Source organism: Ranitomeya imitator, chromosome 1 (genome assembly GCF_032444005.1).
Source record: "Ranitomeya imitator isolate aRanImi1 chromosome 1, aRanImi1.pri, whole genome shotgun sequence".
In the NCBI taxonomy this organism is placed as follows: Eukaryota; Metazoa; Chordata; class Amphibia; order Anura; family Dendrobatidae; genus Ranitomeya; species Ranitomeya imitator.
In genome coordinates this window covers 1,053,917,700-1,053,930,479 of record NC_091282.1, presented here as the reverse complement: position 1 = coordinate 1,053,930,479, position 12,780 = coordinate 1,053,917,700, and the positions used below count along the sequence as shown (strand labels likewise).

Here is a 12,780-nt window from a genome sequence, read left to right as displayed (position 1 = left end):
TCCCTGAGAAAGCCAATGCCACCACCTCTGAAATGTTGCTAGCACTGGAGGAGAGTATAAAAGGGAACCTATCAGTAGGTTTTTGCTATGTAATCTGAGGACAGCATGATGTAGGGGTTAAAACACTGGACTCAACTGTGTGTCACATGTCAGGCTGTGTGGTGTTGTTTACTTAGAGTGAAGATTTAGTCAACTGGTAATTAGCATTGCTATGACTAGATGGCCTCTTGCTTGCAAGTCTGACTCCGCCTCCTTCTGTGACAAACAGCTCACTGTCTATAGACTGTGTGCACTGAGAGCCTGGTGTGGGCGTGGCTTGCTTTCTCAGCTCTGCTGCACTAAATCTAAAAACTCTGGTTGTCAGAACGGCTGCACCCAGTAATCTAGGATACATTGTTGGATTCGGGTTTCTTTGCCTACATCAGGCTACACTCAGACGAGGTAGTAAAAGCCTGCTGATGGATTCCCTTTAAGTAAGTGTTTTATCGTTCAGCCATAGATTGAGAGAGCTCATAAGTCCAAGTATTTTCATTCTCCACTCACCCATCTTGACTGGCAGCTGCAGCTTGTACTGAGCACTATGAGATCTTATCTGCAGCAGGAGGACACTGAGGAACTGTGAATCAGGATATGTGCTCAGAGATTCAGCAACAAAGCGTAGGGACACCGAGGAGCTTGTCAATCAGCCAAGTTGGTCAGGATTCAGCAGCACGGAGTATGGACACTGAGCTGACAATCCGGAGAGACAGTCAGAGATTCACCTTGTCAATTAGTCTAGGTGAGAAAAGAGTGAGTCTAAGCTAAAAGAGATTACACAGCTGTGCTGAAATGGATTTTCAAAGTAAATACATCAACCCCATCAGGTATACAAGATGTATTTAATACTGTATGCAGCTTGTATGGTGAAAGATCTACTTTAAGCATTGTTACTTTAAAGTCGATCAATGCAATGTAATTACGCATGTGCAGGTCATGAATTCTAGAAACAGAGATATCTATCTTTCTTTTATCATTTAAACAGATATTTATATTGTATATATAATTTACACTGTAGATCTAGTAGTGATCAAGGTGGTCAGTACTATATAGTAGATAGCTGAGTAGTATGCTGCTGTGATTGAGATGGTTAAATGAATGCACAAATAGGAGTAATTAAATGGTGCTGCAATTGTGGCGATCATTATGGGCACCTACTGAAATAATACCTAAACCCTATACATAAGAAACAGTTCACAGCAAAAAGAGAGCAGTATTTTTGGCACAAGTTAAGATAGGGGAGAGCTTCTCGGATAAAATGCAGCACACCAGAGGCTTCACAGAAATAGTACAGCTGTATTGGCACCGGGAGGAGAATTGATTGGCAGAACAATGCAGGTGGTTCATGGATTATTGACTGGTGACGTCTGGAATTTTATGCCTTGAAAGATTGGATTTTGAATTAAATTGCTGACGAGTCAAAGGAGGATTTAGAGCAAAAGGTAAAACGCTACAAGTGGATGTTTCCTCTCTGCAGTGAAGAACATTGGGATCTGCTTATAAAGTGACAATTGTGACCATGGAGATATAAAATAGCATATTGAAAACAGGAAGATTACATGAAGCTTAAAAGAGCATAAATGAATACACCCCCTTTGAAAAGTAAGATTTTAATCAATATCTCACTGTTCAAATTCCCAAATTTTGAGAAGACTGAGATTCATAGAACATTTTTTAACGCATAACGTAAAAGGTTAAAGGGAACCAGTCATGTAAAATAATGCTGTTAACTGCAAACGTGAGGTTAATCTGAAAGTTAATAGCATTCTGACACTCTGCGGCTGTCTGCTGTCAGGAGGAAGTGAACTTTATTCCACTCTTTCAGTCACGGGGTTGGCACCAGCGCAGCTTCAGTTGCCGCTCTCTTCATAGAGAGTGATGGCTGTAGCCACACCCTCTATACTGACTGACAGCAGGCTCAGTAATATGGCCAGCTGTCAGTCAGTGCCGGGGGTGCGGTTACAGATGACCCCATATCTGCAGGTTATTAGCATTGTTTTACACCACTGTTTCCCTTCAATAATATAACTTTCATTTTAAAAGCTTAAAATGAACAAATAAATACACCCCACATCAAAAACTACGTACATCAAGTATCTTTTATGACCTCCAAGATTTTTAAGAACAACACCAAATCTTCTAGGCATGAACAAGTTGGTGACATATTGCAACAGCTATCTTTTTCCATTCTTCAAGAATGATCTCTTTTAGAGCCTGGATACTGGATGGAGGGTGATGCTAAACTTGTCTCTTCATAACTCCCCATAGATGTTTCGGTTGGGTTCAGATCAGGAGACATACTTGGACACTGAATCACTTTCACCCTGTTCTTTAGCAGAAATTCAACAGTGGCCTTAGATGTTTGTTTTGGATCATTGTTAGGTTGGACAGAGTGATGGCATCTTATCTTTGAATAGAGACCAGTACATCTGTGAATTCATGATACCATTGATGAAATGTAGCTCCCCAACACCAGAAGCACTCATGCATCTGGAGTGCCCGCTAGAGCCGTGGGGTACTTGGGCCAGGTCGGACAGGTCTTCCGGGGGGGGTGTCACAGCAGCAGAGACCCGGTCCGTGGCCCTGGGCATCCAATAAAATTAAAATGAAAGGGGAGTAAAGTTTATAGGGGGTTAGTTCGTGACGCCACCTGTGGTGTTTGGCAATGGATGGCCAATGCTGCTTAAGGGGATGGCTGGGGCTGAGGGTGATGCAGCTGGGATGGTTCCGCTTCCCACAGGTGGAGTGGGGCCCCAGGGCTACCAGTACTGTTATAAGGATTCTTGAACGTTTGGGTGCAGGACTGAGGGTGTGAGAAATGACTGGAGGACACAAGGGCTGTAGTTTTCTTTACTTTCAGTCAATGCTGAAGGTGCAGTCCGGGGCATAACAGATGTTACTGGGAATCCGGACAGCCTGGAAGCAACTTAGGATCCACCTAGCCAGGTGGGTTTGGAGGCCTACCTACTGTGCTGCTCTCTTACGTCCTTGCTGCTTTAAGCTCTGCTCAAGTTCTTCTCCTGGGTCTTGCTTCTAACCTGTATGGCAGACAGCGTGAGCCTATCATGAGCACTGCCTCTTCAATGGCAGCCCCGGGCTCTTGGTCTGCTGTGGTGCCTTTGGGTGGCCAGGGAGCTTGCAGTTCCCTGCCCTCCAGATTCGGCTGTCGGGATGTACAGCACCCACACAGCCAAGGACTCTGGCATCCTATTTTATCAGCGCTCCGTTCTGGGGTGAGCTTTGTTACAGCTCCACTCCCCAGGTTCTCTTCGACTTCCCTCCTCTCCTCTCACTCTCAGACTACTGACTGACTAACTCTGCCTGTAGGCCAGAACTTTTAGGGAAGCTCCCCTGAAACTGGGTGTTAGAGCTCCTCCTTCTGGTCTGGAGTAAGTAAAGGTGTTGGATGCTGTTATTACCTGGTAAGGGGACCCCTCCTTGCTTCCAGGCATGACATCACCCCCTGTGAGGGAGGCAATGCCACTGTAGCATCCGGACTCCTGGGGTGCCACACATCCCCACATATGGATACTATAGTCACCATGCATTTTCCTTAGCACTTCTCATCTTTGTGACGTCATACAGTTTTTTCCCCAATAGACTGGCTAGTTATAGGTATGAATGGATTCGTTGTTACAAGTGTTTCATGTACATATAGACAGTTTTTGAGCGTGATATTTTGCTGACAGATTGACTTTGACTAGAAATCCAAATTTGGAAACTTATTGTTGTATTCTACAATGACATGACTTTACCCTTTCTTTAAACAGGTATGATTTTGTGGAGATTGAAGACCCCAGTGATGGGACAAAACTTGGACGTTGGTGCGGCTCTAATGTAGTGCCAAGCAAGCAGATATCAAAAGGAAACCAGATCAGGATACGATTTGTATCGGATGAGTATTTTCCCTCTGAACCAGGATTCTGCATCCATTACACTCTTCTCACCCCGGTAAGCAAATTCCACTTATGCTCAGTATTGCAATTAAAAGACAGCACTGAGCGTTCTGTAACCTGATCATTTTAGGTCAAAAGCTCAGGGCTCTGAAAGGCCCCAAAAACATAATGAAAAGCAAACAACTTTCTTCAGAGTGCGATGTATTCCTTTCAAGCAAACTAAATATATACCCAGGTGTTTCACTTTGCTGATTTGGGATGTGTCAGTGATTTGAGTTTGTGGTCGGTCATGTGAAAATTCTTGCATAACTTTGTTTTCCCACTTTGCAAGGAAATTCAATATCTGTAAATTACATTTGAGTTTTTTGGAAAGTAATACCGCCTGCAACAAACAGTAACTGCCAGGGTATGATTTTACATAATACAGTATGATTATATGCAGATGGAGCTATTTTGAGCTCATTGAGCACATTTGTCATAACTTTTACTGATGCTGTACATAGTTCATTGTAGTGCACCTCTAAGGCTACGTTCGCATTAGCGTTGCGTCGGGCGCAGCCGCGGCGACGCATGCATCATGCACCCCTATATTTAACATGGGGGCACATGGACATGCGTTGCTCTTGCGTTTTGTGATGCATGCGTCACTGTGGCGCAAGCGTCAGGGCGCAGAGGACGCTGCATGATGCAGTTTTTTCTGCGCCAAAAAGCATGCAAAAGTGAACGAATGCGACACAAAATGCTGCGTTGTGCATGCGTTTACATTTGCGTTGTGCGTTGCATCGCCAACGCTGCACCGCACAACGCAAATGTGAACGTAGCCTAATGTAGATATATCCTCTATCACATGAAGCTGAATGACCAATCCAAATATTAAAAAGGTAGATGTTATTACTAGCGGACTAGCGGTGGACACCGCGTCGATTACGCCATCCCTGCGCGGGTGTTGCCCATACAGCCGTACACAGACCATTACTCTGCATCTTTCATGGAAGCTAACTATCATCTGCCCACTCGGGCACATCTCCTCTAAACACTCTGCATAGCACGTAACTGATGAAGGTCCAGTTTGGGACCGAAACGTTTTGTTGCTGATATAATAAAATATATCTTAAGACAAAAAAGTTGAGTGCCAGGTTTTATTATATATCCCATCTGGAGCATGACAGCTTCATGCATTTCTATGAGATGGCCATGCTTGGGTTGGGAGACCCACAGACAGCCCGTGCATTGCGTTCCAAGATTGGACCGAAATCCAAGGATGTCAGCTTGGTTCCTAAGACACACTCCAATTTTAGCCAGCAGAAAATGGTGAAAAAATATCTCAAACTAATTACAGCATCCCTGGTGGTGTAAGGAACCAGAGGGGTTAACAAACTAGTGACCTCTGCACAAATAATACTTTTTAAATTAACATGACTAAAAACATTGGTAAACCGTTCCGTATGCTTTGATGCTGAATCAGGATGTGTAATGAACAGATGCAACAAAGCTGAGTATGTCATTTGGAACAAGTCTTGGAATATTGGCTTACATCCTATCCTCACATTTCATGGTGAAAAGGCAGACCAGATACAATAAAACAAGGAAGGAAAGAGTTGGTCGCTTACAATATAATTGAGTCTGATGAATATTAAAAAGGAAATACACTTACCAAATACAACCTTTTGCATATTTTTCTGTATTTATGTTCCACCATGAAAGCAGTATATTTCTGGGGGGAGTGTCCATAAAATTGAAGCCATGCGAACACATGATTGCTTTGTTTATTGGGATTTTAATGACCATATAAACAGCACTGAATGCCCTGACCTGTGAACTGGCCAGAATACTCAGTTTATAAAAGGGCTATCAGAGTTATTACAGTAGCGTAGCTACTGGGGGGCAGAGGGGCCATCACATGAAGGGGCCCACCGGGAGTCACTTCCTCTTCTTCATTAAGGCAGAACCCCACAGGAGGAGAGCTGCAAAATGCCTGCTCCCCTGCCTGACGGAGATTCTGCACGCTGGCCAGCACAGTGGCCAGTTGCAGATTCTCCCTCCTGCACTGTACGGTCCCGGCTTACTGACCTGACACCTGAGGAGCTTCTGCCAGGCTGCAGTTTTCTTCACTCCATGCTGGCTCGGATTGGTCAGGCACGATGGTGTAAGCAGGTGCAAAGATGCAGTACGCAGGGATCGCAGAGCAATGCGGTATAACAATATTATTTAATTTAACAGTAAAGATGAAAGTAATCTCCTCGCAGGGAGTTAGTAAACAGTAAACAAGAGCTAAAGGGAGAACAAGGATTAATGAGACAGTCTGAGGTTTAAACAGCACTTATCGTGACTCCCGCTGGTCCTCCGTGATGTACAGTCCGATGGGGGTTGTAGTACCAGCAGTGGCCGGCGTAGAGACCTGAGATGGTGTCCTCTGTCAACGGTGAGGATTCTGGCGGTAGTGGGCGGTCTCCAGTTTTGCCCGCTGAGCTCCTAGTCCATAAGCCTGTACAGCCAAAGTGAAAGAAGTTGCAGGTGTCCCTGTATCAAGAGTGAGCTGATGCGCGCTAGCCAGCAGAGGGAATCGCAGCTCAGTGTCCTGTAACCGGCCCACACTTCTCCTGACGTTTATCTGGGCGCCCGGTGCTCTTCTCAGTCACTGTCCTGCTGGAGCATTTAGATAAGCCTGGTCGCCGCACGTCTGCTGCATGGGTGCGGAGCACACTGCGCACACTGATGGCGGGAAACTGCCTGATATTTTGCATGCTTTCTGCTCACCTCCTAGTCCTAGTGCCCACATAGCATTTCACTCAAATACTTCCTGGTCCTGTCTCACTGCCTGCAAACTTCATTGGTAAGTGGGGATGGAATGTATTAGATGGATTAAATGAAAGCATGTCATGGTCACTGTGGGGTGAATGTAAGAGGATGGGGGTATTGTGGGGGGTGAATGTGAGAAGATGGGAGTAATGTGGTGGCTTAAGTGGAAGAGGGGGGACAGGGCACTGGGGGGCTGATTATTATACTGGAAGAGGTACAGATTGTGGTGACTCAAAGGGCACATGCACAGGATTCCAGCGCCATAACTGACGTGCATGGGAGGGGGGGACAGATTCCCTTTAAAGCACCACTCCGGCATTTTTTTTTATTTCACCACTGGAGTGGCGCCTTAAAATCCAAAACCTCTACCGACTGTCAGTCAGCAGCTGCTTAAAGGGAACCTGTCACCCCGAAAATCCGGGGTGAGGTAAGCCCACCGGCATCAGGGGCTTATCTACAGCATTCTGTAATGCTGTAGATAAGCCCCCGTTGTAACCTGAAAAAGGAGAAAAAGACGTTAGATTATACTCACCCAGGGGCGGTCCCGCTGCTGGTCAGGTCGGATGGGCGTCTCCGGTCCGATGCGGCGCCTCCTATCTTCATTACAAGACGTCCTCTTCTGATCTTCAGCCACGGCTCCGGCGCAGGTGTACTTTGCTCTGCCCTCTTGAGGGCAGAGGATAGTACTGCAGTGCGCAGGCGCCGGAAAGGTCAGAGGCCCGGCGCCTGCGCACTGCAGTACTTTGTCTGCCCTCAACAGGGCAGAGCAAAGTACGCCTGCGCCGGAGCCGTGGCTGAAGATCAGAAGAGTACGTCATGGAATGAAGATAGGAGGCGCCGGAGCGGACCAGAGACACCCATCTGACCTGACCAGCAGCGGGACCGCCCCGGGGTGAGTATAATATAACGTCTTTTTCTCCCTTTTCAGGTTACATCGGGGGCTTATCTACAGCATTACAGAATGCTGTAGATAAGCCCCTGATGCCGGTGGGCTTTCCTCACCCCGGATTTTCGGGGTGACAGGTTCCCTTTAATGCTTGTAAGCAATGCATGGCAGGGACGTTATGCGCTGCTCACAAGCAGAGCAAGCACAGCTGCCAGAATACTCACCGGGACCGTTCATTAGCGATCATGGTGAGTATCCATTCCTCTTCAGTAGCGCTCACTGTCAGCCGCCTGCTTCCAGCTGCTGCCAGCAGTCATGTGTGCCGATACCTAAGAGAAATGAATATTCTGAATATTAATTTCTCTGAAATATTGGCACATGTGACCACCGGCCCAGCAGGAAGCAAGCGGCTGACACTGCGCGCTATTGAAGAGTAATGGATACTCACCGCTCTCTGCATGAATGGTCCCGGGGAGTATTCTGGCAGCTGGGCTCTGGTTGTGAGCAGTGCGTGATGTCCCTGCCATGCGCTGCTTTCCTGCTTACAAGCATTAAGCAGCTGCTGGCACTGGAGCAGGACGTTGAGAGGGAGCACTGTGTAGGTGAGTGTAATGTTTTTTTTTTTTAATCTTATCTGATGGGACCATGGATACCAGGAACAGGATGGGGCCAATTATACCAGGGATGCCAGAAAAATGAATATGCATTGCCCTCCATGCCCATGGGCATGGAATGCAGTGCATATTCATTTCTCTTTAGCAGCGGGCACAGGAGTTGGCCGGAGCCGCCAGCTCCAGCCTCTTGTGACCCGATGCTCCACCGAAACCGCTCCCCCACCTCCCCACCACAGCCAGAGTCAATATAGCCAGACTATAAGATGCACCCCCCATTTTCCTCCACATTTTGGGAGGAAAAAGGTGCATCTTATAGTCCGAAAAATACGGTATATAGCCATAGTAGCCATAGGAAGCATCTCCTGATGTTTGCCAGCTTTAATCCATTACTCCAGTTACATCTTGATCATCATTTTTATGCATCTACACCAAGAACCTTTAACAATAAGAAACATGTTTTCTAATGCAAACCCACTCCACTAAATAAAAGCTTTATTGTTCTTACTTATGTGGTAATTGTTGATCAAAAGACTGCGGTTGCCAACAATTAAAATAATTGATGTTATTATTAACATGCACATTACTTTGCGCTGAAGCTGCATGTATTTCTAAGGAATGGTGAGCGTCTGCCAAGACCTTCAGTTTCTTATTATGGGGAATAAAATAATAGCAGAAAAATGGCAGAAGAATATATTGCTCTGGATGGATAAGGGGTGCCAGATAGTTTATGTGTCTGCTCTATTCATGAGGGGGCACTCTCCTGCCTCCCTTCTCCCTCGGGGCAGAAGAACGGCTTGCTGATACATATCTGTGTATAAAGAAGCCATCAATCACTGTGGAAATGGGGTGGGCAGATCATTTTCCTCTGGAATATACTGAACTCAAACTGCACGTTTCAGAAAATCTCTGATGGCTCCTGTTAGGCAAAGAGGGAATTTATTATTCATTTATGACAATTTTCTGTCATAGAAAAGTAAAAAAATTTGATAGACAAAATATTGGAAATAAAATAAGCTTAAATTATAATAAATTACAGTATTTATCTACTCCTCATATTATGCATAGATTGACATGAACCAAACTTATTGTAAGGTGTGCACCTCTAAATTAATGTTGAGATGGAAACTGTATAGGGAAAAAGAGCGCACAAGCTGGAGATACCCTATGGAGGAGGATATGTAAGGCTGGGTTCACATTGCGTTACTGCAGTCCGTTGAACGTATGCGTTAGACAAGGAAAATGGTGTGCACTCAGGTCAGGGACAAGGAGGTGCTGGTAAACTGACCGTGAGGTCAAGTCAATCATTCAAAAAAGATTACCGCACACTCAAGACTGGTAAGATGCAAAAGGTGCATGCCAATTTTATTGAAGAAAACAAAACAAAAAAGAAGTGGTTGCCACATTCATATTCATTTGAAATAGACAAAAACCCAACGTTTCGACCCTCCCGGGTCTTACTCATGGGGTTACTCAAGTCCTTTGACATAGATGCATAATAGTGGCAGTGGTAGGGGGTGTACGACCGATCCCTTGTTAAGGCACAACCTTATAATAAAGCCAGTCCGGGCAGAAGTGTCCCGGGAGCACAAGGCGCGGGATGCGCCGCTAATCCTCCCAGGGACCCTTTTCAGACCCACTAGGTGTCTAACGGCCCTCAGCACCCAGATTCTGTGCTCCCGGGACACTTCTGCCCGGACTGGCTTTATTATAAGGTTGTGCCTTAACAAGGGATCGGTCGTACACCCCCTACCACTGCCACTATTATGCATCTATGTCAAAGGACTTGAGTAACCCCATGAGTAAGACCTGGGAGGGTCGAAACGTCGGGTTTTTGTCTATTTCAAATTAATATGAATGTGGCAACCACCTCTTTTTTGTTTTGTTTTCTTCAATAAAATTGGCATACACCTTTTGCATCTTACCAGTCTTGAGTGTGCGGTAATCTTTTTTGAATGAACGTATGCGTTAAATGGACTGCATTAACGCAAGTGCCGACAAAGATCGCATTATGCGATCCCGCTACCGCAGATGCTCTATCTGGGCTAGCGGTGACGGACCCGGAAACGCTGCAGCCCTTGTCCGAGGATCCGTCACAGAATGGCGGCACATCACTGGCGCATGCACATTATGGCATGCGTTGGCCATGCGCCCGATAATAGGGGTTAATGGCAGCGTTAACGCAGTCTGACTAATGGACTGCCAGAACGCAATGTGAACCCAGCTTAAGGTTGTGCTCACCTGAGTGAATTTCGTAAGGCATAACTCCTATTAACCCCTTAATCCCATATGATGTACTATCCCATCAAGGTGACCTGGGACTTAATTTCCAGGGATATGATAGTACGTCATAGCGATAGGCCGCGCTCCCGGGGGGGAGCGCGGCCGATCGCGGCCAGGTGTTAGCTGACTATCACAGCTTACATCCGGCACTATATGCCAGGAGCGGTCACAGACCACCCCCGGCACATTAACCCCGACACACTGCAATCAAACATGATCGCAGCGTTCCGGGGGCATAGGGAAGCATCGCGCAGTGAGGGGGCTCCCTGCGTGCTTCCCTGAGACCCTCGGTACAAGCCGATGTGCTCACCTTGTATCGAGCATATCCTCCCTGCAGGCCCCGGACCCAAAATAGCCGTGGGCCTGCATCTGGGTCCTGCTCAGAGCAGGAGCAGTGCACATCAGATCGCTGATCTGACATAGTGCATTGCAAAGTGTCAGATCAGCGATCTGACCTTATAACATGATGCCCCCCCCCCCCCCCCCCCCCGAGGCAATGTTATAAAGTAAAAAAAAAATATTTAGATGTGTAAAAAAAAGAAAAATTCTAAATAAAGAAAAAAAATATATATTGTTCCCATAAATACATTCCTTTATCTAAATAAGAAAATAAAATAAAAGTACACATATTTAGTATCGCCGAGTCCGTAACAACCCCACCTATAAAACTGTCCCATTAATTAACCCCTTCAGTGAACACAGTAAAAAAAAAAAAAAAACGAGGCAAAAAACAACGCTTTATTATCATACCGCCGAACAAAAAGTGGAGTAGAACGCGATCAAAACCAAAGATATAAATAACCATGGTACCCTTGAAAACATCATCTTGTCCCACAAAAAAACGAGCTGCCATACAGCGTCATCAGCGAAAAAATAAAAAAGTTATAGTCCTCAGAATAAAGCGATGCAAAAATAATTATTTTTTCTATAAAATAGTTTTTATCATACAAAAGCGCCAAAACATAAAAAAATATAAATGAGGTATCACTGTAATCATACTGACCCAAAGAATAAAACTGCTTTATCCATTTTACCAAACGCGGAACGGTATAAACGCCCCCCCACAAAAGAAATTTAGGGCTTGGGTTAGGGCTAGGGTTAGGGTTGGGGCTAGGGTTGGGGCTAGGGTTAGGGCTAGGCTTAGGGCTAGGGTTAGTGTTAGGGCTAAGGTTAGGGATAGGGTTGGGGCTAGGGTTGGGGCTAGGGTTAGGGCTAGGGTTAGGGTTAGGGTTGGGGATAGGGATAGGGTTTGGATTACATTTACAGTTGGGATTAGGGTTAGGGGTGTGTCAGGGTTAGGGGTTTGGTTAGAGTTATGGTTGGGATTAGGGTTAGGGGTGTGATGGCGTTAGGTGTGTGGTTAGTGTTGAGGTTAGGGGTGTGGTTGGGATTAGGGATGTGTTTGGGTTGGGGTTTCAGTTAGAATTGGGGGTTTCCACTGTTTAGGTACATCAGGGCTCTCCAAACGTGACATGGCATCCGATATCAATTCCAGCCAATTCTGCGTTGAAAAAGTAGAACAATGCTCCTTCCCTTCCGAGCTCTCCCATGCACCCAAACAGGGGTTTACCCCAACATATGGGGCATCAGCGTACTCAGGACAATTTGGGCAACAACTTCTGAGATCTAATTTCTCGTTTTACACTTGGGAAAATTAAAATTTGGGGGCTTAAAACACATTTTTGTTGGAAAAAATGATGATTTTATTTTCACGGCTTTGCGTTATAAACTGTAGTGAAATACTTGGGGGTTTAAAGTTCTCACAACACATCTAGATAAGTTCCTTGGGGGTTATAAGTTTCCAATATGGGGTCACTTGTGGGGGGTTTCTACTGTTTACGTACATCAGGGGCTCTGCAAATGCAACGTGACACCGGCAGACCAATCCATCTAAGTCTGCATTTCAAATGGCGCTCCTTCCCTTCCAAGCTCTGTCATGCACCCAAACAGTGGTTACCCCCCATATACAAGGTATCAGCATACTCAGGACAAATTGCACAACAACTTTTGGGGTCCAATATCTTCTGTTACCCTTGGTAAAATACACAACTGGGGGCTAAAAAATAATTTTTTGTGGAAAAAAATAATTTTTATTTTCACGGCTCTGCGTTATAAACTGTAGTGAAACACTTGAAGGTTCAAAGCTCTCACAACACATCTATATAAGATCCTTAGGGGATCTACTTTCCAAAATGGTGTCACTTGTGGGGGGTTTCTTTGCTTAGGCACATCAGGGGCTCCAAATGCAACATGGCATCCCATTTCAATT

At 45.6% G+C, this 12,780-nt stretch overlaps 1 protein-coding gene across 2 annotated transcripts in view; it reads left to right on the top strand.

The window, feature by feature from the left end:
• Window positions 1-12,780, top strand: part of PDGFC (platelet derived growth factor C) — a 377,744-nt gene that overhangs the window by 255,147 nt on the left and 109,817 nt on the right. For both annotated transcript variants that reach the window (XM_069744123.1, XM_069744124.1), the window contains exon 3: window positions 3,807-3,987. In XM_069744123.1, the coding sequence (XP_069600224.1) occupies window positions 3,807-3,987 (181 nt within the window). The remainder of the gene's footprint in view (window positions 1-3,806; window positions 3,988-12,780) is intronic.